Source organism: Ursus maritimus, unplaced genomic scaffold, assembly GCF_017311325.1.
Source record: "Ursus maritimus isolate PB19 unplaced genomic scaffold, ASM1731132v1 scaffold_9, whole genome shotgun sequence".
Taxonomy (NCBI): Eukaryota; Metazoa; Chordata; class Mammalia; order Carnivora; family Ursidae; genus Ursus; species Ursus maritimus.
Window position 1 is genome coordinate 63,872,208 of NW_024427107.1, and position 25,683 is coordinate 63,897,890.

The 25,683-nt window shown below is 42.0% G+C and overlaps 1 protein-coding gene across 4 annotated transcripts in view; it reads left to right on the top strand.

Annotated features, from left to right (window-relative positions):
* The first annotated feature begins 8,894 nt into the window (after positions 1 to 8,894).
* TBC1D31 (TBC1 domain family member 31) overlaps positions 8,895 to 25,683 on the top strand; it is a 66,881-nt gene continuing 50,092 nt past the window's right edge. Inside the window, exons 1-4 of one of the 4 annotated variants that reach the window (XM_040626030.1) lie at positions 8,895 to 9,082; positions 12,908 to 13,054; positions 16,856 to 16,971; positions 20,984 to 21,162. In XM_040626030.1, coding sequence (XP_040481964.1) covers positions 9,006 to 9,082; positions 12,908 to 13,054; positions 16,856 to 16,971; positions 20,984 to 21,162 — 519 coding nt within the window. In that variant the 5' untranslated portion in view covers positions 8,895 to 9,005. The remainder of the gene's footprint in view (positions 9,083 to 12,907; positions 13,055 to 16,855; positions 16,972 to 20,983; positions 21,163 to 25,683) is intronic. The other 3 variants (XM_040626028.1, XM_040626029.1, XM_040626027.1) reach the window with 3 other exon arrangements.

Consider the following 25,683-nt stretch of genomic DNA (forward strand, 5'->3'; position numbering starts at 1 on the left):
ATCTGTGGTCAACCATCACATTAGGAATCTCTAACAAAACACACCTCTTGGGATCATGCAGGTGTGTAGTTCCCTCCCACATCGAGGCTAGACCAGCCCATGTGACTTGTTTCGGCCAATGGGACATTAGCAGCCACGATGATGCAAACAGAGGCTGGTTAAACCCTTATACATGCAGGCTTGTCCTACTGGAGCATTCCTGTCTTAGAACCCAGTGCCACGTAAAGACACTCCAGCTAGACTGCCAAATGACGAGAGGCCCCGTGGGCAGAGGCACTGGTAGATGAGAAGCCATCTTGGATGTTTCAGCCCCAGTGAGCTTCAGCTGAATGCAGCCATGAGTGACCATGGCTATAACCCGTGGAGCAGCTCAAAGAACTGTGGAATTTAGGAACTGATTTTTGTTTTAAGCCGATACATTCTGAGGTGATTTTTTACACAGCAATAGGTAACTGAAACATCTGATGATTTGAAAAAATAATAATTTCTTAATTATTGTATCCTGTTTTACAATTATCAACACTCTTGAGGTTATTCGTGTCCACTGTATCTGTCTAGGGAACATACTATGTAACAGTGTACTATTGCTCACCTCTTCCCAATGACATCACATTGCTAGCTTGAAATTGCTCTTGAGCAGTAGGAGTATTTACATGCTACAAACCAGGGCTTTTTTTTTGGGGGGGGGGGTCCAGAGAGTCCGTTGTTAAATTTATCAGCACATCGCTGATACTCTCCTTAGAAAGGCTTCAATAATAGAAACAATACGATATTTAGGAGTTCGTGGTGTGTTAAGGGGGAATAAATGGGATCATCCTGCAAATGATGAATTCCCTTCACAGTTTAGCAGAATATGCTTTGAGGATACAGGTGAAAGCAGCACCAGAGACTTCCTGGGTGTACAAGTGTTTATCGGATTATCGTTTCTTGTATATCTGTAGTGCTAAGTAATGGTCATGGAGCCCTCCAAGGAATTGCTGTGTGCTATACGGCCAGTGAGAAAAGCATAATGTGACTGCCCATTTCTTGTCTGTGAATAATAATCAGCAAATTCTGTAGCATTCCGGATGGTTTAATAAAAAAAGATAACAAACAATAATAACAGCAATAATAGCAGCTAGCATTCACTGAGGACTTCTGTGTCCCAGTGCTGTTCTAAACTCTTCACAATTCTATGCCCTTGCTCCTATTTTAATCCCAATTTTCCAGATGAAGAAATCAAGGCCCAGAGAAGTTAAATATTATGCCCAAGTTTAGAGTACTAGTAAGCTATGGAGCCAATGGATTCAGGCAACACACTTTTGGAGAGAACAGGATGGAATATGTGAAATTACGACTCCGTGTTCACAGTACTCATGAGTTAGAGGTTTTAATTGTATGCAAAATTCAAATTATTCAGTCCTATGGGAAATAGTCCCAGCATTCTCTGACTCCACGGCCTTCTGCCTGGGGAGGCCTTTGCATAGGCCAGTGTGGGCAGAGAAACGCCCTTCTAAGGTCTATAGATGAAAGAGGCAGTCCCACTGTGCATATCCTATCTTATCTTTCCCTTTCCTCACGCAGAAAGTTGTTTGCAATATTTTTCAAAGACATCAATATAATGAAAACAAAAATACTTGGGTAAAAGGGAAAAGGGAGGGATGAACAGATAGAACTCAGAGGATTTTTAGGGCAATGAAAATACTCTGTATGGTATTATAATGTCCAAACCCATAGAATGTACAACACCAAGAGAGAACCATAATATAAACCATGGGCTCTGGGAAATTATGATGTGTCCACGTAGGTTCATCAGCTGTAACAGAGGTGTCCCTCTGGTGGGGACGTGGATAATGGGGGAGAATGTGCATCTGTGGGGGCAGGAGGTATATGGGAAAATCTATTTACCTTTCTCTTAATTTCTCTGTGAACTTAAATCCGCTCTAAGAAAAATTCTTTTTAAAAAATTACTTGGGGGGAGCCTGGGTGGCTCAGTCGGTTAGGCGTCTGCCTTCAGCTCAGGTCATGACTCTAGGGTCCTGGGATCCAGCCCTGAGTCGGACTCCCCGCTCAGCAGAGTCTGCTTCTCCCTCTCCCTCTGCCCCTTCCCCCACGCCCCCCTCATGCTCTCTCTCTCTCAAATTAAATAAAATCTTTTAAAAAATTATTTGGGAAAGATGGTTTTTACTGTTGGGTAAGGCCACATAAAAATCAGAAGAGACTGAAGAGCCTGGTCTGTTACATGCAGATTTCTTGCTGGTCATCCTCACTGGGCTCTCACACACTGCCCAGAGTGGGCACTGGAGGAAGGAGGCCACACTGCCCTAGAATCCTTAATGCACAATAAACACTTTGCTCAGTTCGCCTTCCTCCCTTACAGCAATTAGAGATATTTTACTCACGGTTTACTGGCATCCTGTCACATGTGATTGATAGTCTGCCCTCTGAGCCCACAAATATTAGGAGCCTGTGAATCAAGGCTAGTTATTCAGTCCTGTGGGACATATTCCCCACACTCTCTGACTCCACGATCCTCTGCCCAGGGAGGCCTTTGGCACAGGCCACCACCGGCAGAGTGTAATTTAAAGGTTTAAGCTTCCAACAGAACCTTTCTATGCTGCCTTTGACTACTGCCTACAATAGCACACTTAGCTATTAATATCTCTGGCATAAAGTTTGCATATAATTTTTTAAAACCCAGCTGCCAACAATAGAGGGATGATAAAATTATGCCCCATCCGTAAGATGGGATATGATGCATTGTGGCTAAGACAGAGGTGGCTACAGGCTGTCTTTCTTAGGACAGTTGTGGACATGATGGGGGCCAAGATTTCCACACCCTCCTCCTCTCGTGCCCATGTGGAAGGGTGTAAAGACTGGACACTTGCAGCCACGGCCCGTTCCATCACAGAATAGGGAGCTTCGCTCTCTGGTCTCCTCCTTCCTTTAGCCTGCGGGAGGCCTTTTAGAAACTGCAGTCTAGGTCAGCAGTTTCTCATTGTACTCAGGGATGATCTTGCCGCCTGTCAAATTCAACATCACATTTCCCCTTCTGCTTTGATACTGTATCATTCCAGCTGTAGTTGCCAAATCCTTTTGATTACACAGGAAACACTGCCCTTGGTTGCTTTCATGTATGTTTTATGAGAACACCTAGACATGCATATTTATTTAAGCAACTTGGAGCCTGTCTCTGTGATTTTCTTTTTCTCTTCTGAGTCATGTGAAGAGGGTGGGGGAGGGGCGCTGTGTCAGAGTTCACCTGTAATGGCTCTTGCCTTATCCCCACCCCCACCCCCACCCCTTCCCTACCATGCCAAACAGCTGAGTCGTCTAGGAAGTGGAAAACATGGCCTGGGTTTGCATCAGTTAGCAGCATGACACACATTTCTGTTTCACTGATGAAACACAACTCTTCCTTTGCAATGTCAGCTTTCCTACACAGTACACCAATGTACCCTTACCATCTAACTGTTGCCTGCTTGGATGCCTTTCACGGTGACTGCCTTGATCGACCCTTCCTCACTTCTGTCTCAAGTGGAACAACAGCTCCCACCCTCCTTCTGCTTCAACTCTTAAGTTGTCTTTCTCCTACAGTCACAGGGATGCATCTAGAAACCACAAGTTTCCCTAGAACCTTTCAGAATAAGATCCAAACTCCTTAGAAGGGCAATCTGGGTCTTTTATATTCTGACTTTGACATGTGTCTCACTCTTCCTCCATTCACCCACAGAAAAATAATAATTGTTCTTGTTATTATTATTGAGGGTTTTCTAGGCGCTGAGTACTTGACATGCATAAGACTTCCTCTTGCGTCCTGTGCTTTAATTACACTAAGCATTTCTACTTTCTAGAAGGGTCCATGTTGTTTCACAAATGCCCCTGACTTTCTGCAGATGCTGTTTCCTTCCCTAACGTCTCTGCTTTGTAACCCCTATTCATCTTTCCAGACTCAGCTCATGTATCACCCTCCTGAAGCCTTCTCTGATTCTTTTTTCTTCCAGTTACATCTATTTTAGAAATAGAAAGCAATGTTTTAGCTCAGATGACCAGGGTATAGGAAGGACAGGAGTCCAGGCAAGCTTCTGGGATAATTAGAACAAGAGACATAATGCTGCCAGAACAGAATGTTCTTTGACTATCTCTCTCTTTTTTCTTTCCTCCTGAGTTTCAGCTACCCTCTCTCAGACTGGCTATCAGCACAGAGTTGGAGCTGCGGCCTTCGGCAGCTCCCAGCCTTTGCTATCAGAGAGAGACTGAGACTTGGGGCACTGGGTCTCAACTTTAAAAATCCCCCAAAAGGGGGTCTGATTGGCTCAGCTGAGTCAGACCCCACCCCTGAGCCAATCATTTGACCAGTGAGATGTGGGCTAGAAGCATTTCCCAGAAGTGTGTGTAACAATGCATTTGGGGAGGGAGGTGGCATTGAGGTGGTGGGGGGCAAGGGTAGCGACAGTGCTGGATAGGAAAAATTATCCATGTCTACCGTCTAACCAGACCCTCCCCCAGCCCCACTTCCTCAGTGCTTTATTTTTTTTTTAAGTGCTCTCAATGTCTTTGTTTACCAACACTCCTTTTAATGTGCAAATAAACCCTTTTTCCAAGGAGATAAAACAGAATCTTGTTATAAAAGTTCCCAGAGATTTTTAACCCAGACTAGCAATAAATATTTTCTGGTCCAGGCAATACATCTTTTGGAAGAATTCAGAGCCATACTAATCTGGTGTAGGAAAGGCAGAGTGAGATAGGTCTACATTTGTTTAATTTCATTATATTTGTTTGTTTGTTTGTTTATTTATTTATTTATTTATTTATTTATTTATTTAAGTAATCTCTACACCCAATGTGAGGCTCAAACTCACAACCCCACAATCAAGAATTGCATGCCGTTCCCACTGAGCCAGCCAGGCACCCCAACACTTGACTCTTGCCTCAACAGCTACATAACCCTAGACAAGTAAATAAGCACGCCAAACCTGGTTTCCTCATTTGTAAAATGGGGACAAAATGACTCTATTCATCAGGATGGCCTCCTTTATGCTGCAATAACACCCTGGCTGATCCCAGGTGCATGAGCAATAAATGCTTGTGGTTGAACGGCACAGAGTTTTAGTGGTTGGTTTTTCACAGCATTATTGCAGCTACAGATAACTAATTTAGTACGATTGCACTTCCCAGCCCCCTGTGTTTGGACGGAGCCATAGTTCTGGTAGTGAGTTGGGAGTAAAAGTTATGGTGACATTTCTGGGCTAGAGCATTTAATTGCTGGTATGAGACCCTTTTGAACTCTCTTCCCACCTGGACAGCAACCAAAAGCTTTTGAAAAGTTGGCTACTCCATCAGCCCGGTTCCCCTAGAGACTAAGACGAGCTACACATGCCGCTGAGTTGTTAAGCCCCTGAGTTTTGGAGTTGTTAGTGATTGCGGCATAACTTAGTCTAACCTAATTGAATGAGGTGAGAAGGGGTATTTGAAGAAATTTGCTAAAGGTTATTAATCGCTTTCTACTTGATGCTCTTTGAGAGATTGCAGTAAATATCTGAATTGTATTTTCAGTTGTCTTGGGTTACCATACTGGTTTGATTTGCTTGCTCACTCCCTGACTGGCTTAGGTTTGGGGATGTTAGGGAACTGGGTGCCAAGAAATAGCTGCCCTTTACTTTCTTTTTTTTTTTTTTAAGATTTTTATTTATTTATTTGACAGAGACAGCCAGCGAGAGAGGGAACACAAGCAGGGGGAGTGGGAGAGGAAGAAGCAGGCTCATAACGGAGGAGCCTGATGTGGGACTCGATCCCAGAACGCTGGGATCACGCCCTGAGCTGAAGGCAGACGCTTAACCGCTGTGCCACCCAGGCGCCCCTGCCCTTTACTTTCTAAATATCTTGGGATTTTTCCCAAACAGAAAGGGTTTTCAGATGTTGAGCAATCCAAATGTCCACTAAATACCCTCTAGCTAAGCAGGCAAAGTGGAAGTGCTTCTTCTCTCTCCAGATTATAGATGATCGCTGCAAAAAAGAAGGCATCCTGCAGTGGTGGAAGTGGGATAAGAAAGAGGGCAAGGAGAAAGGACTTTGCAAAGCAACACCCAAAAATCCGTTGGACACACATAACTGTCCATTCAGGAAAGGGCAATTAAAATCACCGTGAAGTACCACAACACTCCTAGTATGGCTGTCATCACAAAGACGCCTCATAGATATGGAACTACCCTACACTGTTGGTAGGGATGCAAAATGACATGACTACTCTGAAAACGTTTGACACTTCCTTAAAAAGTTAAGTCTATACCTACCATATATGGCCTGGCCATTCCACTTCTAAGAATTTACCCAACAGAACTGAAAACATATGTTTACACAAAGACTTGAATAGGAATGTTCCTAACAGCTGTCTTTGTAATATTCCAAAACTCGAAACAATTAAAATGTTCATCAAAGGTGAATGGATACATTAATTGTGGTCTATCAATATCATGGAATACCACTCAACAATAAGAACATATGAACTGTTGATATACCCAACAACATAGTTGATTCTCAAAATCATTATGAATGAAAGTAGCCAGGCCAAAAGAAAAAAAAAAAACAGTAAGTAGTTTAGGACCTAGTTATATAAATTTCTAGAAAATATTAACAAAGAGACAGAAAGGAGATTAATGGTTGCCTGAGGGCAAGATATGGTGGGGATAGAAAGAGATTGAATTCCAAACAGGCAGGAGGAAACTTTTAGGAGTGATGGATATGTTCATTATCTTGATTATGATGATAATTTCACAAGAGTATATTCATGTCAAATCATAAATAAATAGATGCAGTGTATTGAATATCAATTAACCTCAGGCTGAAAAATGTATTTATAGGATGCATCAGTTATTGACTGAGTAATGATTCAGGAAGGAACTAGCAAATGGTCTACCAACCTGGGTCACATGCATTGGGAAATTATAATAAGTAGAAGGCTGACAGCCGTTGGGGACACGTCTCTTCAGTTGCCAGCCTGACCTTTAGATCCAAGGATATTTCAATCCAAGGATAAGTGCAAAGTGGGCGTCCAGAAGGTCTATAATATGGAAACCTCTTTATCACATATGTGAAATTGAATAGGATGGTCACATGGGCTGTGAGAGCCCATACAAGTTGACCTGCAGGCAGGTTAAGCCAAAGTAGTCAAGGAAATCATTCAGCACGTTTGTCTCTGCCACTGATAAAACTGGTTGCTTGGTTACCTGCGTGGGATAGAAATGGGAGAAATAACCCGTGTTTCAAGTTAAGCGCCCATAAGCTGAACACCCTAAGTTTCTGACTAAAAATGCAAACATTCACACACACAATTTATTATCATCTCAAATCCAATAAATAAAAATGAAGAACGTGATTATCTCTTCTGCAATAGGTTATTAAAAGTTATGTGGTCTCTCAGAGCCACCCCTTGGTCACAATACAAAAAGTTTTAAAATCTGCATTGGTAAATTTTTATGAGAGTTTTGCTTTGTGTGGAGTTTTATCTTTTCAAATACCATAGCCTTATAGTTTTGTAAAAACTCATTTTTCTGTTGTAGAAAAACATGGAGACCAAGAATGAAAAGACTAAAAATCTAATCCTGGCTCTACTACTGACTCAATTCCTTGTCTGCAAAACAGGGATAAAAGAAGTACCTACCTGTAGTGGGTTGAACAGTGGGCCCCCAAAATATATAACCACAACCTAATTCCCAGAACTTGTGAATGTTACCTTGTTTAGAAAAATAGTCTTTGCAGGTGTAATTAAGAATCTTGGAATAAGGAGATCATCCTGGTTTACCCAGGTGGACCCTAAATCCAATGACAGGTGTTCTTAAAAGAAAAGCAAGAGAGATTTGAGACAGAGGTGGGAAAGAGAAGGCAATGTGAAGGTGGAGGCAGAGAATGGAGAGTTGGAAGGGAATGATGTGGTCCCAGGTAAGGAAGTCACCAGCTGAAAAAGGTAAGGAATGGAATCTTCCCTAGAGCCTCTGGAGGGAGCGGTTCTGCTAACACCTTGATTTCTGACCCTGGCCTCCAGAACTATGAGAAAATAACTTTCTTTTTTCTTTTCTTTTCTTTTTTTTTTCTTCTTACCAATTTTGTGGTAATTTATTCCTGCAGCCTCAGGAAACCAATACACTACCTCACAGAGCACAAAAAATGAGAATAATAGTACTACCAACATTGCAGGTTTGCTATGAGGATTAAATGGATTAATATTCATAAAGCACTTAGAAGAACGCTTGATACCTGACAAGCACGAGAGAAGGGCTAAGTGAATTCTTACAAAAAGGAACTCTGATGTCAATGCAACTTGTTGTTGATGACATTGCTTTTCTGGTCCACGGCTGGTGGACTGGACATCATGATACTGGAGCCTCTTGTTAGATTACAATAGAAAAAGGAATCACGATGGTGAAGAGGACAAGAAAAATGGACTCTGTTGAGGTTCTTTTAAGCCCGAATGCTCTGTAAAAGAACCCTTCAATTCTCCTTGCATTTGGCTCCTTTTCTAACAGCTGTCTCTACAACCCCTTAATCCCTAAACGCAATGTAGGAAGGAACGCAGGGACCGCAGGAAAAAACCACTTTTATTGCGTCGGTGGGGAGCCTAAGACCCCGCGAGGCCCCAAGAGTGCAGAATTCTCAAGAGGATTGCCGACTCCCCGTGCCACCTGCAGAAAACTACGATTCCCAAAAGGCTTTGGGCCCCGGGATTGGGGGAGGACCTCTAAAAGGGGCGGGGTCTAAGAGAAGGTCGTTGGCCGGTTCCATTGTCCAGAGCTGCAGGGGTCGCCTGGGCGGAGTTGGGAGGAAAACGGCCTTCCTATTGGCTGTGAATAGAAAGGTCGGCGTCCAGCGCGCGGTTGGTCGGGTCGCGGGGATCCCTGACGCCGGGGCGGGAGCTCAAATCTCCCGGGTCCGGAGCTTAAATTTCCCGGGCGGGGAGCGCGGGGCCTGCTGGGAAGGCTCCGGGTCGGTTGTGCACCCGGCGGCGGCGGCGGCCGCGGGTGGGCTTCGCCATGCAGAGCACGGACCTGGGCAACAAGGAGAGCGGCAAGCTGTGGCACCGCAAGCCCTGCCCGGCCGCTCGGGACGGGTAAAGGCGGCGGGCTGCGGAGGGGCCTGCAGGCCGGCGAGGGGCGGGTCCGCGTCCTTGCAGAGGCGTTGGAGGCGCTGTTGGGTCGGGTCTCGGGAAAGGGTGCAGGGGGCCGGGTGGAGGTTCGGGCTCTGCCTCTGACCCGGATCCCTGGCCCGGATGATCTCTTGAAAGGCAGGTAGCCTGGGACTAGCTGTGCTCCGTACGCCAAGGTCGTCGGAGACCTCTTCCCTGTCGTGGGGCTGGGGTCGGCGAGGTGCGCGAGAGCATTTGTGCCGGGGCTCTGCCTGCGTGAATTATCGTAGTAGCCCTGTAGCATTCCCGGAGCACAGCAGATGCTCAGGAAATATTTGTTAACGATTGCAGCCAGAAAAGAACTCAGGAGGAACGATGCAGCGAAAGGGGAACAGTGCACGTCTACCCCTTCCAAATACTGCAACTTATCTTAAATCGTCGTTTATCTTCAGACAAGCATGCATCCATCAGCTGTTTGTTGAGCACCTACTCTGTGCCAAGCTTCTAAGCTCTGGAGGACAGCAGCGGAACAAAAACTTCCGGTTTAGTGGAGTTTAACGTTAGCGTGTATGGCGGTGACAACAGGGGGTACATTCTACAGTGCAAGGTGGCCTTCTAGTAAGGCCAGCGCTGCTGCTGCTGCTGCTGCTGCTGGCGGTTGCTTTTGTTTGTTTGTTTTTTAAATAGACTTCATTTTTTTTTTTTAGGACAGCTCTAGATTCACAGCCAGATTGAAAGCAAGAGACAGAGATTTCCCATATCCCCCCTGCACTCACACATGCATCGCCTCCCCATTATCCGTATGCCCCATAAGAGAGGTGTTTTTATTGCAGTTGATGAATCTACACTGACACAGTATTATCACCCGAAGTCCACAGTGTATGCTGGGATTCGCTTTGGTGTTGTATGTTTATGGGTTTGGGCAAATGTACAATGACATGTATACACCATTATAGTATCATACAAAGTATTTTCACTGCCCTAAAGGTCTTCTGTGCTCTGCCTGTTTTTCCCTCCCTCCCCAGCTCTTCTTTTCATTCTGGTCCCAGATACCTGACCTGTTTGAGTCTTAGCCACACAAGACTAATGGAAACCTTTGCCCCAAGTGGTGCCATCTTGATCCAATTGCTGCACACAGATCGATCCTGTTGCTTTTGATTTCCTAAGATTTCATGGCCTTTGCTTCGTTACTTGAATTCATGTTTCTATTCTAGTAATTTTTCTGTTGATCCTTTGGTTGCTTCTCAACAAATCAACAGACTTCAAGTGCCAACTCTGCTTGCGCGAACCACCGGGCTGGATGTTGTACTAACAGCTTGTTTGGTTTCTGGTTGCTGTCAGTCCCCCAGCAATGCTGCTGTCCCATCAACTCTCTTGAATAAAAATTTTTGTTTAGAGTAGGGATTCTTCAGAAGGGATTTTCATTTCCAAACTTGGAATTTATGTAAATACTAACCCTACTTCTGATGTTCTCTAAATGTTCTAAAAGTTATTGCCAACCCACAGTAATTCTATTTCTTGCTGTTATAAAATATCCAGATATACATGCAAGATTCAAAAAAGGAAAGAAACAAGCTTTATGCAAATGGTATTTGCTTCCATTAAACCATAGCTTGCTTTTTGTTCATCTAAATCCATTGTTATGGTGTCAAGAGGCAAGGGGCACAGACTGAGGAGTCAAATGGACTTCAATAGAAGTAAATGTCCATTCATTAGTTCTGTGATTTTGGGTAAGTTAATCACTAAGACTGTAGGTGAAGATAATTGTGCCTACCAGACAGAATTGTCTCAGGGCATTATAAAGACTTTAAAATGGTGTCTCATGCATCTTGGTGTTCGGTAAATATTTGATTTTTAAATTATCTTTAAGGACTGAGGAACTGTCAGGCAACCTGCGAACAATTGACAGGCAATTGTTCTAAAATAAATGCTGGTATGTGTGCGTTATGTGAAATTAGAGGAGCAGAATGTTGCCATTAATTGTGATTATTTCTAGATGTTAGGGTTATAATCAGTTTTATTTATTAGTGTTTTTCCATACTTGCTTATTTTGAACAATGATCTTGTAATTTTGTAATCGAAACACATAGTAAATGTTATAGAAACAAGAGCAGAGGAAAAATTGTTCGCTCTGTCTGATTTTAATTGCTGGAGAACATTTTGATGTTATTGCTCATTTCAGTATATTTATTCTCTCCCTCTCCCCTTTGGGGATGTCAAAGGAAAACCGGAGCTGGACGGTAGTTAAAGTGGTAAAAACAGATTTTATTCCTCTATTGCAGTAGAGGAAAGGAGACTTCAGCATAGAACTGGGCTCAGCTCTGGATACAGCCTGGGCAAGTGGAGATGTACCACCAATGAACAGGGTGGGAAGCAGTGGATGGAAAATCACTAAGAGGAAACATCTAGGATAAGGGAGTTCTGGGTAAATTAACCTAAAGAAATTCTTGCTGAAGACAAGCCAGGGTGATTAGTTGTCAGCTGGGAGATGGTGGAGATTGAGAAACCGATCAGTTATCACGGATGAACAGGGGTTCTAGTTAAACGGACTGAGCAGGGTTTGTGCTAAAATTAGATTTTACAAGGTGGTGCACAGATGGAGAAGTGCCCCTGAGAAGATTGAGGAGCTGGACTAAAGCTTGGTCAAGCAAAGTATCTTTGTCAGGGACTTGCTAAACATAAGTCTCCTAAGAATCTTGCTGTTTCACCCAATGAAAAGCCTTATGTTTAAACTGAAGAAAATGTTTAATATGCTTAATTCAGTTTCATTTTTTTAAAAGATTTATTTATTTGACAGAGAGAGCGCCAAGTGGGCAGAACGGCAGGCAGAGGGAGAGGGAGAAGCAGACTCCCTGCTGAGCAGGGAGCCCAAGGCGGGGCTTGATCCCAGGACCCTGAGATCATGACCTGAGCTGAAGGCAGGCACTTAACTGACTGAGCCACCCAGACGCCCCTCAGTTTAGTGTTTCTAAATATAGTAACTTTAGACCAATACAGCTGAAAATAAACTCATGTACACTTAATTCACTTTGGAACACTTTGTATTACAAAATTTCATTAAGGTATCTTAAAATTAAGATATTGAAATTTTTCTTACATGTGGTGGCTTGTGATTTACATAAAACTACTTTTCACTTACTACTCGTTTTTAGCATGTGTTTATTTATGTAGCAATTTGACTCAGTGATAAATATACTCTTACATCTTGTTATTGTCTATCACTTAATCACAGTTTATTAATCTGTTCATACGTGTGCTTGTTTTTTTAATCTCTGTCTTCACCACTAAACTGGGATCTCCATGAGCTCCACTAAACTGTGTCCATTAGTTACTTTTAGGGCCCAGCTTGTTCAGTGTCTGACACATCGTGAGTTTTCAAGTATTTGATGAATATATGCACAGTAGCCACTTTGGCAATAAGTTGTTTTTTTTTTTAAGATTTTATTTATTTATTTGACAGAGAGAGACAGCCAGCGAGAGAGGGAACACAAGCAGGGGGAGTAGGAGAGGAAGAAGCAGGCTCCCAGCAGACGAGCCTGATGTGGGACTCGATCCCAGGACTCTGGGATCATGCCCTGAGCCTAAGGCAGATGCTTAACGACTGAGCCACCCAGGCACCCCTTGGCAATAACTTTCTCAACTGCCTTTAGAAATCACTAGGATTGCTTCTAGGAGAGTAGCAGGAGAGGGGAGAACGGGTAGGCAGGAAACTTCAAAATTAGTGAATTATACTATAAAAGCCATATTTTTCATAATAAGTAATGCTTGACATAGAACTAAATATATTTTTTGTTTGCTTGCTTTTGACAGGATTATAGTGAACATCATTCACAGCACTTCTGATTACCTTCCCAAAGTCTTGCGATTTTTGAATGTGGCTTTTGATAGCTCAGGTGATTGCTTAATTGCTGGGGACCATCAAGGAAATATCTACTTTTTTGACTTGTATGGAAACAGGTGAGCAGATACCTTTGATATATATCATATTTATCAAGTCATTTACTGCCAATTTTAGTACTTCCTATTAATCATTCAACAAGATTCATTAAGTTCTTACTATATTTCAGGTACCTTATAAAACACTGTCATAAGTGCTGATGGGAGAAAGTGGGAAAGCATAGAAAATATGGTTAGAATGTTTTTAGAGTATTCAAGTCCAGTTTGCACAGTATCTCTAGTAGCTTGTTTTTCCTTAAGTTAAAAAATTTACTATTGCTCGCTTACCAACATCTGGTATTTTATTGGGCAATTTAGAAAGAGAATAATTTCCTTTGTACATTATTGTCTCACTTTACACATCTAGCAGTTTTAATGAATTGGTCCTCACTCGTCTGCCTCTTCCTTTGCTGAACAATTTTGTACAGAAGCAGTTAGGTGGGATTGACGGAGGGGGTCATCCCCACAGTGGGGGTATGTGCGAGGGAGAACCGTGTCCGTCTGGCCAGAGTCAGAAGGTGTCTGTGTGGGGGATGAGGCAATCATGGGAAAGACGGGAGGCTTTGATCGAGTGAGTAAATTTGTTGAGGATAAGGGGCCAGGTATCTAACAACTGGAAAGGGGAGTTGCACATATGAAAAGGTGAAAATCTAGAACAAACCCTGGGGTACTGGATTGGAATTATATATATCTGTGTGCGTGGCCGGTTTTGAATATATAGACATAAAAATAAAGAGAAGTGTGTGTGAGTGAGTGAATGCATTATAGGTACACATGTTTCCTACCTTTGTCCACTTATAGGATCTGGGAGCAACAACACCCCAGTAGCAATGAATACACCCAGTGCCCAGTTCTGTTCTAAATACCACACTCCACTAAAAGTAGCCAGGGATCCTTGCAGAAACAGTGAGCCTGGAACATCTTGTAGCCAGAAAGGAAGAATTATTCAAAGAANGAGTGTCCAAAGGACATAGGTGTCAGCTTAAAAGAGTTCCTTCTTGCCATATTGGAGACACTTTGAGTATCCAAATAAATAATGATAGTAAGGGGTCATAACCCATTGAGTAAAATATAAATCTATAACTTCATGCTGTAGTCAAGAAACAATTTAATGAGAAGGGATACTCGCAGAGTCACAGAGCAGCTCCCCACAAAATACTTATTAATCATAGAGGGGGAAAGGTTAATTTTGCAGTGAAGTAGTCGAGCAAACACTACCTTATCAAATGATTACACAAGTAGTGGGACAAACCACAATTCGTGCGCCACCTGACAGGGCGCAGTGGAAACAGCACAGTACCACTCTGTGGTATTCCTGCCGGGGACGTGGACCTGAATCCAATCAGTGGAATCATCAGACAGACAAAGGTAAATTACGGGATTGTATAACGAGATGGCCTGTAATCTTCCCGAGGGTCAAGGTCATGAAAGTTGTAGAAAACCCAGAAGAATTATTCTGGTCTGAGGAAGACTAGAGACATGACAAGTAAGGGTATGAGTCTGAACTGAGCCTTTGCTGTCAGGGACATTGGGGACAAGTGGCAAAACTGAATGGGGTCGGAGGATTAGGCGATGGTGATATATAAATGTAATTTTCTGATTTTGACAGTTGTATTGTGATTATATAGGAGAATTTTCTTGTTTGTAGGAATCATGATTTTGGCAACTTATTCTCAAATAGTTCAGAAAAAGAAGAGGTCGTATATTATTAATTTCTCTGTGGTTTATTAGATATCTGTTAATCATTGTTTCTGCTCTTTACCAAAAAAAGTAATGGTCACAATTCTCCCACCCTTTACTCTTGCCTAACGCACCCTGCCAGTTCTCCATCTTAAATCCATACGACTGTCTCTTCACTGTTCCCACTGCTAAAGAAAACAAAAATTGCTGTTCAGGAACTCTGTTACTAAATAATGGACTTCAGCATTAACGATGCTTTCCCTTAGTTTGCTCATCAGTAGTTACTCTTTTTTTTTTTTTTTTTTTAAAGATTTTATTTATTTATTTGACAGAGAGACAGCCAGCGAGAGAGGGAACACAAGCAGGGGGAGTGGGAGAGGAAGAAGCAGGCTCCCAGCGGAGGAGCCTGATGTGGGGCTCGATCCCATAACGCCGGGATCACGCCCTGAGCCGAAGGCAGACGCCCAACCGCTGTGCCACCCAGGCGCCCAGTAGTTACTCTTTTATCAGTAGTTATTCTCCCACTCTCCTCCAGCTTCCTTGTCTCCTTGGGTATGACCCTACTCTTACTCAACTCCCTGGCCCCCTAACTCATGCGAAAATAGATACTTTCAAGTTTCCCTTCCTCTTCCCCATTGCAGCCTCAGATATATAGCCATCCCTGTGGCTGGCTTATTCATAAAATAAGTGATCCTGATTTCTTCCAGTGCCCATCTCGATATTCTGTAGTCACCCCTGGGGTTGGCACCATGACTGTTCCTCTCTTTTATTTGTCCACTGTCCTTTTCTATCTATAAATATTCACAGCCGAGCAAAGGACTGAGTGTCAGAGCTGAGATTTGAAATCAGGCCTGCTTGGTTCTAATGCCCACCATGCTGGGGTCCCCTGGAAATCTTACTTGCCTAATCCACTGGTCTCTCTGCAGTTCTCATCTTACTAAATACTCGTCTTCACCTCTTCCCTAGAGCTTTTTTTTTTCTTTTGCTTCAAAGTACAGCTTTTTCCTGATTTTTCTACTTCTCTGATCATTCCCCCCCCCCACTAGTTTTGCTGACTCTTCTGCCAGTGCCTCCCCCTTTATTGTGCTGCTCAGACATCTGTCCTTAGCCTGCTCCCTTCCGTGTTCTCCTTCATAATCTCATCAGCACCAGGCCTAAGGCTTCAGCTGCCGTGTAAATACTGTTAACCCAGATCTACTTCCACTGCATACTGGGTATCTTCTAGACCGGGCTGTCCAGTGCAGTAGTCACTAGCTGCATCGAGCTTTGGAGCCCGTGAAAGCTGGCTAGTCCAAATTGAGATGTGTTGTTAGTGTAAAATACACACTGGGTTTAGAAGACTTAGTATGAAAAAAAAATGTAAAATATCTCAATTTTTTATTGATTAAATGTTGAAATGATAATAAATATGTATTAAGTAAAATATGTTATTAAGATTAATTTTACCCTTTTCTTTTTACTTTTGCAACATGGCTCTTTACTTTTGCAGCTGTGGCCCACGCTGTATTTCTTGAACAGCACAGCTCTAAATGCTTTGCAAAGGCCTTGAACTCAACATATTTAAAACCCTCAAACTTGTCCCTCTTCTGCCCAATCTTGAAAACTTGATTTTTTTAGTCAAATTCTAGCTGTGTGCCAAGTACTCTGCTATCACTTAGCATATGTTATTTCATTCAATCAACATATTAGTTCACTTAATCACTTAATCATTTCTTTTCTTACCTTCATTTTGCACATGAGGAATTCCTAATTCCTCCCTCTCCACCTCGTGTTCGATGCATCACCAGCCCTTCTCCCACTTGACTCTTGTCCTGTTTGTCCTTTCCATTTTAGACCCGCAGCTCTGGTTGAGATGCTCTGTGGTAGCTTGCTTCATGATCTCTTCTTTCTATCCATTTGCCGTTGCTGCCAGACTCCTCCTGCTAAAAGATGTGGCTGGTCGCAGTTCTGCTGTGCTTAAAACCCGTTAAGTAAATTCCAAATTCCTGTATGTGGCAGCACTCTTCATAATCTATTTTTGGCCTACCAAAATGAGGGTTCATTTTTCTGGGTTTCATTTTCTTCATCTCTAAGGACTCCTCCAACGTAAAATTTATGATTCTTGGAAGAATTTCTGATACTAATGCAGTAATCTCTTAATAGGTTTAATCTTGTTCAGCGAACAGCACAAGCTTGCACGGCTCTGGCCTTTAATCTCCGTAGGAAGTCTGAATTCCTTGTGGCATTAGCTGATTATTCTATTAAATGTTTCGATACAGGTAAGAAGTCCTCCTATTTATCTTTTGAATAAGAGTCAAATTTAGACTGAGGTACTGCAAGGAGTTTGCCAGTCTGTCTCACTGCAGACATCAGCTGCAAATTTGGGGGTCCCGGGACCATCCTTACATAGGATCAGTTGTCTACAAACTCAGGGTTCCCCACAACTGCCCTCAGGGTGGTAATTCACTTGAGTGACTCTCAGAACTAAAGAAAGCACTCTGCTTACGATTATAGTTTTGATGCAGCAGAAGGATACAAATTCGAACCAGCCAAAGGAAGGACACATAGGGTAGAATGTGGGAGGCTCCCAGAAGAGAAGCTGCCATTATCCCTTAGGGACATATCACCCTCCCAGCATCAGATAATTGGCCATCCGTGCTGAGTATTGTCAAACCAAAAATTCACCTAACCACTGATGTTCAGGGCTTTTTATAGAGGCTCCATGACATAGACATGACTGATTGGATTATTGCCCACCAGTTTGAACTCAGATTTCCAGCCCTCCTCCTCTCGCTCGAGGTCGGGTGGACATCATGTGGCCCAAAGCCCCAGCCTTGCAATCACCCCCACGGTTGGTCTTTCCCATGTGGCCAGCCCCCATTCTGAGGTTTTCTCCTTAGATAAGCCGACTCCTGTTGCCTGGGGGCCTCCCATGAATAACAGAGACACCCCGTCACTGGGGAAACTTTAGGGGTTTAGAGATTGCCTCCCAGGAACCTGGACAAAAACCATACCTTTCTTTGAAGCCCCAGTTCCTTAGTACGTAGGTACAAGAATAATAACTTTCTTAATGTATCCTATGTATTTTATACCACATCGTATATTTTGAGGGAATTTAGAGTCCTGCAAATTGAACCTCGTAGGAAAAAAGATAACTGTATTTTTTTGTTGTTGTTATTAAAGTAATTGATAAAATATGTAGAAGGATAATGATAACCAGGGCGCCTGGGTGGCACAGTTGTTTAAGCGTCCGACTCTTGGTTTCAGCTCAGGTCATGATCTCAGGGTGCTCTCTCTCTCTCTCTCTTTCTAATAAATAAATAAAATCCTTTTAAAAAAAGAAAGATAATAACCATAGTAATATTTGTAATAGCTAACACTTATATAGTGTTTATTCTTTGCCAGGTACTGTTCAATGACTTTATACATATTAATTTTAGTTGTCATAAAACCCATGGACGTGGATAGTGTTATCTCCATTTTGCAGATGAGGACACTGAGCATAGAGGTGACTTGGCCAAGGTCCCACGGCTTGTAAGCAGTGGAGCCAGGATTCCTGACCTGGAAGCCTGGCTCCAGCGGCCCTGCTCTTAATCACTGCTATGCTCACTGTGTGTGTAAGAAGACAAACTAGTCATCCTTCAGTAACGCCCAGACACAGTCCATGTTTTTATAGTAGGGACCTATCTTTCCAGTCTGTTCTTTCTGCATATACCTCTTTTACATTCTTTTTTTTAAAGATTTTATTATTTATTTGAGAGAGAAAGTGAGTGCACAGGTGCACAAATGGGGAGGGGGTGGGGCAGAGGAAGAGGGAGCAAGGATCTCAAGCAGACTCCCTGCTGAGCGCAGAGCCTGGTGATGCGGGGCTCCATCTCACAACCCTGAGATCACGACCTGAGCCCAAAGCAAGAGTGGTAGGCTTAACCAGCGGAGCCACCCAGGCGCCCCACCTCTTTTACATTCTAACAAACATATGATCATCCTATCTAGACTGTTTTGTGGAATCATTTTCTTACCTGGTTAAAAATTCATGCAGTGTTTTAAAAGCAGCATGTAATATTCCACCCTGTAGGTGTTGGCAGTACCATAATTACTAAACCTGTTACTTATCAATGGACTTTAAACTGTCTCCAGTTTTTGGTTACAGACGGTGCTGTCACAGAAATTCTAAAAAACTAAATGTTTATACTCACCTGTGATCGCTTCCCTTGGATCCCATCCATTCTCCTCTTCTCTCTTCTCAGGTCCATCTTCTTGCAGTCTCTTCTGTCTGTTGAATCCCCTCCCCCGGCAATGAAGCCCCTTCTTACGACGTTGTCTCTACCTCCCCGACTACTTCCGTCTTCACTGCTAAATCCCACTGCTTCACAACCTCCAGCAGTGGATTCTGACTCTCGCTTCCCCCACTCCCTACTCCTCTAAGGTCGTTAGTAACCTCTGATTGTTGAAACCCTCTTTGTACTTTTCGCTCTACCTCTCAGTAGCACTTAGCACTTTGCATTAGGGCAGGACCTTAGTTTCCATTCTCTCTCCTGGTTCTCCTCCTACCTTTCTGTTTTTTACTAGGCTCCCTCCTGGGTTATTTTGGTGGTCCCTAGAGTTTTGGATTTTTCACTCTTAATAATTAAAAAGAAAAAGTAGAGGAACAACCCACATGGGTTGTCAACTTTTAATTTTGCTAAATGACATTGGAAAAAACCATGGAACTTCATTTCATGAAATGAGATTTTTTTTTAACATAAAGGAACTCGGAAGGATATAATACTCGATTAAAAGGTAGTACTTTAAATTTAGCTTTATGAAAGCCTCGTCTCTTTATCCTTATTTTTCTCATTTCACTGAAGACCAGTGAAAAATTGATCATTAACTAATGCCAGACTTTAGACTGGTGTTTGGAAACTACTTCTCTCTCCCCAGGGGTTTCTCTCTGTTCCCTCTGTTTTCAGTTTTGACCTACTTTGTGTCTTAATGCTTCCCAGATTTACGTCTTGCTTTTGTACTATTCTCAGTTTCGTCTTTCTGGAGGAAAAAATTCTGATCATGAAAGTAAAACATGCCTACCATAGCAAACTTGGAAACACAGGAAAATGTAAAGAGAACATAAAAATCATGTATAATTCTATGACCTAGTGATAATTGTGACGTTTTTGGTGTTTTCTCTGCCGGGCTGTTTTCTGTGCTTCTGTCTTTCACATGCATGCACACAACTCGGGATCAGTTTTAAAAATCAAATTCATGGGGCGCCTGGGTGGCGCAGTCGTTAAGCGTCTGCCTTTGGCTCAGAGCGTGATCCTGCCATTCTGGGATCGAGCCCCGCATCAGGCTCCTCTGCTGGAAGCCTGCTTCTTCCTCTCCCACTCCCCCTGCTTGTGCTCCCTCTCTCCCTGGCTGTCTCTCTCTCTCTGTCAAATAAATAAATAAAATCTTTAAAAAAAAAAATCTGTTCACAAAGTACATTAAAAAAAAAAAAAAATCGGGTGCCTGGGTGGCGCAGTCGTTAAGCGGCTGCCTTCGGCTCAGGGCGTGATCCTGCCGTTCTGGGATCGAGCCCCACATCAGGCTCCTCTGCTGGGAGCCTGCTTCTTCCTCTCCCACTCCCTCTGCTTGTGTTCCCTCTCGCTGGCTGTCTCTCTGTGTCAAATAAATAAATAAAATCTTTAAAAAAAATCAAATTCATGATCTCTTCTTCCCACACTGCCGGATCTGTTTCTCCTCACGTGCTTCTTAAATTGGTTACTAGTATCGCCATCTAGCTAAAACCGCTGAAGATTTACCTCGTCTTTTATTTCAACACATCTGTTTGATCACAAAGTCCTTTGAATTTCTCCTTCATCACTCTTGAATTTGTTCCTTTCTCTATCGTCACATTTTTAGTTTAGACCTTCCTTATCTCCTCCCTGGATTATCACAGCAACAAATAAATCAGTTGTCTAATCTCTTCCTTCTTTCCGATAATCTAGCATGTACCTTTGAAGTGCTCGTTCTAAAATACACACCAGACATGATACGCTTCTACACAAAACTATGCCCCCCAAGAGAAAGCCCAAACTCCCTCCTGTCACACTGAAAGCTGTTCTTAAGCCCCTTTTCATTTGGCCTCATCGCCTCACGTGTTGGTGATATTCACGTTACTAACGTGTTCCGTCGTGCGTTTTATCAACTGGCCAACTAGGCTTTTACTTTTGTGGATGTTAATGAAGGTGTCTCATGAATACCTAGCCATCAGTCGAGTCCGTTCTTGGATACTATGTAGTGTTTTACCTGTGTAACTTTTACTTTTTACCACAGTTACCAAGGAGCTCGTTAGCTGGATGAGAGGACATGAGTCATCCGTGTTTTCGATCTCTGTGCATGCGTCAGGGAAATATGCCATCACGACTTCTTCGGACACGGCCCAGCTGTGGGACTTGGATACCTTTCAGAGGAAAAGAAAGCTGAATATTCTACAGTCCGTGGGTATCCAAAAGGTCAGTGGAGGTCCGGCGTATCTTGGTCTGTTGTGCTTCTCAGACTGGTTTCTTGATCACCAGGATTTATAGATGATTTAAGAGTCATGAATGATTCACTTTGTCCCACATAGCTCTGTTCTCATAACGCGGCAACACGCAAAGCAGAGAGACCCACGGGATTGACCCATAGGCAACCTATGGCTACAGTTTATCACTTACTGAGTTTTTGCCTTAAAAAAATGTCAAACATAGATTTGTAAGAATTGCACAGTGAACACACATACACCATTAGATTCTACCATTAACATGTTCCTATGCTGTCGTTTACTATACTTACGTTATTATACTTTATTATGGATCTATCCATCCCTCTGTCCGTTTATTCTTTTTCTTTTTCTTTTAAAAGTAAATTGTGACGTCAGTATACTTGCCCATAAATACTTAAGCCTGAATTTAATTGACTAGGGTTCACTATTTGTTGATGTGAAATTTATATATAGTGAAATGCACAAATCTTAAGTATTCATTTGTTAAGTTTTGTCAAATACATACACCTTTGTAACCTGTGCAGGCCTATTACTATCAACATCCCAGAAAGTCCTCTTCTATCCCTTCCCAGGGAAGCACTATCCTGATGTTTTTCTACTGTAGATTAGTTTTGTCCTAAAATTTCAAATAAATAGGGGTTCCTGGGTGGCGCAGCGGTTAAGCGTCTGCCTTCGGCTCAGGGCGTGATCCCGGTACTCTGGGATCGAGCCCCGCATCAGGCTCCTCCGCTGGGAGACTGCTTCTTCCTCTCCCACTCCCCCTGTTTGTGTTCCCTCTCTCGCTGGCTGTCTCTCTCTCTCTCTGTCAAATAAATAAATAAATAAATAATCTTTAAAAAAAATAAAGTAAAAAAATAAAATAAAATTTCAAATAAACAGAGCTAGTCAGTAACGGTACGTGTAAGCTTTTCTCCTTCTGCGTGATGGTTTGGAGATTCATCCTGTTGTTGGACATTTCAGCAGTTCATGCCTTTTTATTGTTGATCACTATTCCATTGTATACGTACATCACTTTTTAAAAAAGATCCACTTTTTTTGCTTTTAAGGTTTAATTTTTTTTCCCATTTGATTAGCCTAATACTGTTTTCAGGATTGTCTGAGTCTCCCATGTGATTCATTCTGTTGCTGCAGGTTATACTATACGTGCAGTATTGCTTTTGATTTCTTGGTCATTAATGTGAACAGTTAGCAGTGCATGTCAACCAGAAATTTATTTTGTAGTCTCCGTGGAAATCTCAGAGTTCTTGAGATTGCCTTTAATAATTAAAAAAAGATAAAAGCTGTAGCCAGCTTATTCCTCAGGGGTTTAGGCCAAATATCTTAGTAGGTCTTTTCTTCTTTAATTGCTTCAGCACTAAATTGAATTCTAAATTGCAAAGAAGAGCACATTGGGAATTGAACCCACAATGGAAACAGAGTTATGAAACAGCGACACAAAAACCATCTGTTCTTTTTACCATGAAATTAAAATTACTAAATCCTGGATAGTTGCCAATTCTAACGTTGCTTGGTCATTTAGACATTTTAGTTTAAAAGATAGGACTCCAAATGTTAGCGACATGAGAATAAGATTTAGAAAATGTATGTATAGTATGCAGTAAGCATATAGGTATATTGTCCTAAAATAATAGAACATCATAGTCTCTACAGTACCTGCAAACTTTTTCTCAAAGGAACAGACAGTAAATATTCTTAGTTTTGCAAACCAAGAGCAAAATTGAGGATATTATGTTTATACTTATATAACCATCTACAGTGAAATAATTTTAAAATGTAAAAAGCATTCTTTTTTTTCTTTTTTTTTTTCTTTCTGTTCCTACTGCTCTTAGCAGTTGATATAGCCTCTGGCCATCCATGCTTTCTTTTTTTTTTGTAAAAACCATTCTTAGCTCCTGGGCTATACAAGAGCTGAAGGGGCCAGATTGTTGCTACTCCTGGCTTATTCTGTTGAAAATAGGAAGTAATTGTAAACTAATCTTAAAGTAAAACTTTTATTCTTATCAAGTTTTTACTAAATCTATGTTTTTATTCCAGTTTCTGATTCTATAAAGAGAACTTTTGTGACTTCGTGTGTGTGTGTGTGTGTGTGTGTGTGTGTGTGTGTGAGATAACTGGTAACAAATGATGCCGTGAGTCTCATTTTATGATGGCTCTTTTTAATCTAAAATTGTCTTCTACCAGAGCACCTGGTCGGTCAAGCGTCCGACTCTTGATTTTGGCTCGGGTCATGATCTCAGGGTGGTGAGATTGAGCCCTGTGTTGGGCTCTACCCTCAGTGGGGAGTCTGCCTAAGATTCTCTGTCTCTCTGTTCCTCTGCACCCCCCGACGTGTGTCCTCTCTCTCTCTCAAATAAGTCCTTCTACCATTTTTTCCCCATGACATTATTATTTAGTCATTTATTTATTTTGAGAGCAACCAGGCCAGTTGTCCTGGAAAATGCCCCAAATTCTGAATTTGTCTTACTGTTCATCATTATGTCATTTAACTTATTTCATTTGTATTTCTTGTAAGCCAGAATTTAAGTCTAAAGTCTTGAGTAGATTCCTGTTCAACATTTCGACGAGCGTAGGATGCAGGTCGTAGCAGCAGGTACCTTCGGGTTGGCTTCAGGACGGAATGTGATCGCTTATACTGAGCACCTAGCACCTGCTGTGGTGGAGCGAGTGCTTATAACTAAGTCAGCAGCAGCCGCTGCTCCTTCTGCTGTTGTCTGTTGTTCTTATCTGTTATCTGGTTCTACTACGGGATTATCTCAGTGCAGTTAGGTATCTTTTTAAAAACCTGTAAGGTTACTGTTGTATTTCTTTTGAACTACATGAAATAGATGAACAGTACCTCATTAGCAATTCAGAAACCCAAAAGTTTTCAAATAACTCACTTGGTGGCAAAATCCGATCTTGCCTGAACTCATTTGGCAGCAAAACCTGAACTGAATTGACCGGAGGCTGAAATGTTAGGATGTTTGAGTAACGGAGTGTTGCTGCGGGTCACCCAGGGGTTCTACATACCGTTCCAGAATATGCATCATATTACCTTTATCAGATTGGAAATAATTCTGAATTCTGGAACACATCTAACACCAAGGGGTTCAGAAAAATAACTATGGACCTTTGATTTCAAAATGTGTTTCTTTTTTTTTTTCCTTAAGGTTTTATTTATTTATTTTGAAAGAGAGAGAGTGCGTGCATATGCACAAGCAGGGGAGAGGGGCGGAGGGAGAGAATCTCAAGCAGACTCCCCGCTGAGCATGGAGCCCAACCTGGGGCTCTGTCTCACCACCCTGAGATCATGACCTGAGCCGATATCAAGAGTCAGTCGTTTCACCGACTGAGCCACCCAGGCGTCCCTGATTTCAAAATGTTTTTAAATAACCTATCGTTAAATAACCTATCATTCCAACATCTTTCCACTGGTTTTTGTACCTGGCAATAGGAATAATCAATACCAGTAGCAATAGATCCCAGTTGTTGAGTATTTATTATGTACCTACCACTTTGTTTAGCTATTTTTAAACTTAAATAATCCTAAAAGTAAATACTATTCTCATTTTACAAATGGGGACTCTGAAGTTCAGAAACATTACATAACGTGCCCAGTGGCACCGAGCTCACTGAAGACTTGGGGTTTGAATCTAAGCCTGTCTTACTCCAGAGTCACTCCATTGTACCGCACTGCCTCTTGGGTGAGCCACGTACACTTCTTCATATTAGTAGATTTTGATTATTTTGTTGATGTTCGAGGTAGAATATTTAAATTAAATATTTAGTTTGGGATTTTTGAATAAATCCTAGGGTTTCTGATTACTGTGGTTCAGTATGTATTGCAAAAGGTTTTGTGATGGATATGAGAAAACTTTTAACAAAGAATATGTTACTAAACTTAATTCAGTCTCTGTGTACAGTGGGTGCTCACTAAATTTCTGCTGAATTGTGCATTTAACTTAACTTGCTCTTTATTACCGTACTGAACTCTCAACTTTGAAGAGTTCACATCCCTCTCAAAAGTATGTTGGAAAGCCTAGGATTTTTGTATTTTATAAGGAAAAACTGTAGCCCCACCCTTTTACCCAACCCTCCAAAAAGTATAGTTAGTGCTTTTGAAGTTTTTTCTAAGCTTTTTATGATTGTCAAGAGATGACACTATCTAAATAATGACATGATTCATTAGGAACAATTTTATAATCATTAAAATCTGGCAATTAAAATCACAAATCTAGTAATGAATAATCATGTAGGCAATAATCTATCACAGCTATTCCCCTAAAATAGCAGTTGGTGTTCATTAACTTTTAAGCTTTTGCTTCTCCCAGTAGGAATAAACTTTATTACTTTTCTAGAAAAATATTGCTAATTATAATAAAAACCTTAAGTCACTTTTTTCGACATTGGCTTTCAAACAGCATTTCAGTGCATGAATTATAGATCACAATGTATTTATGGCATATTCTTTCAGTAGGACCTTTCTATTACAAAGCTTCCTGAATCTGCTGGC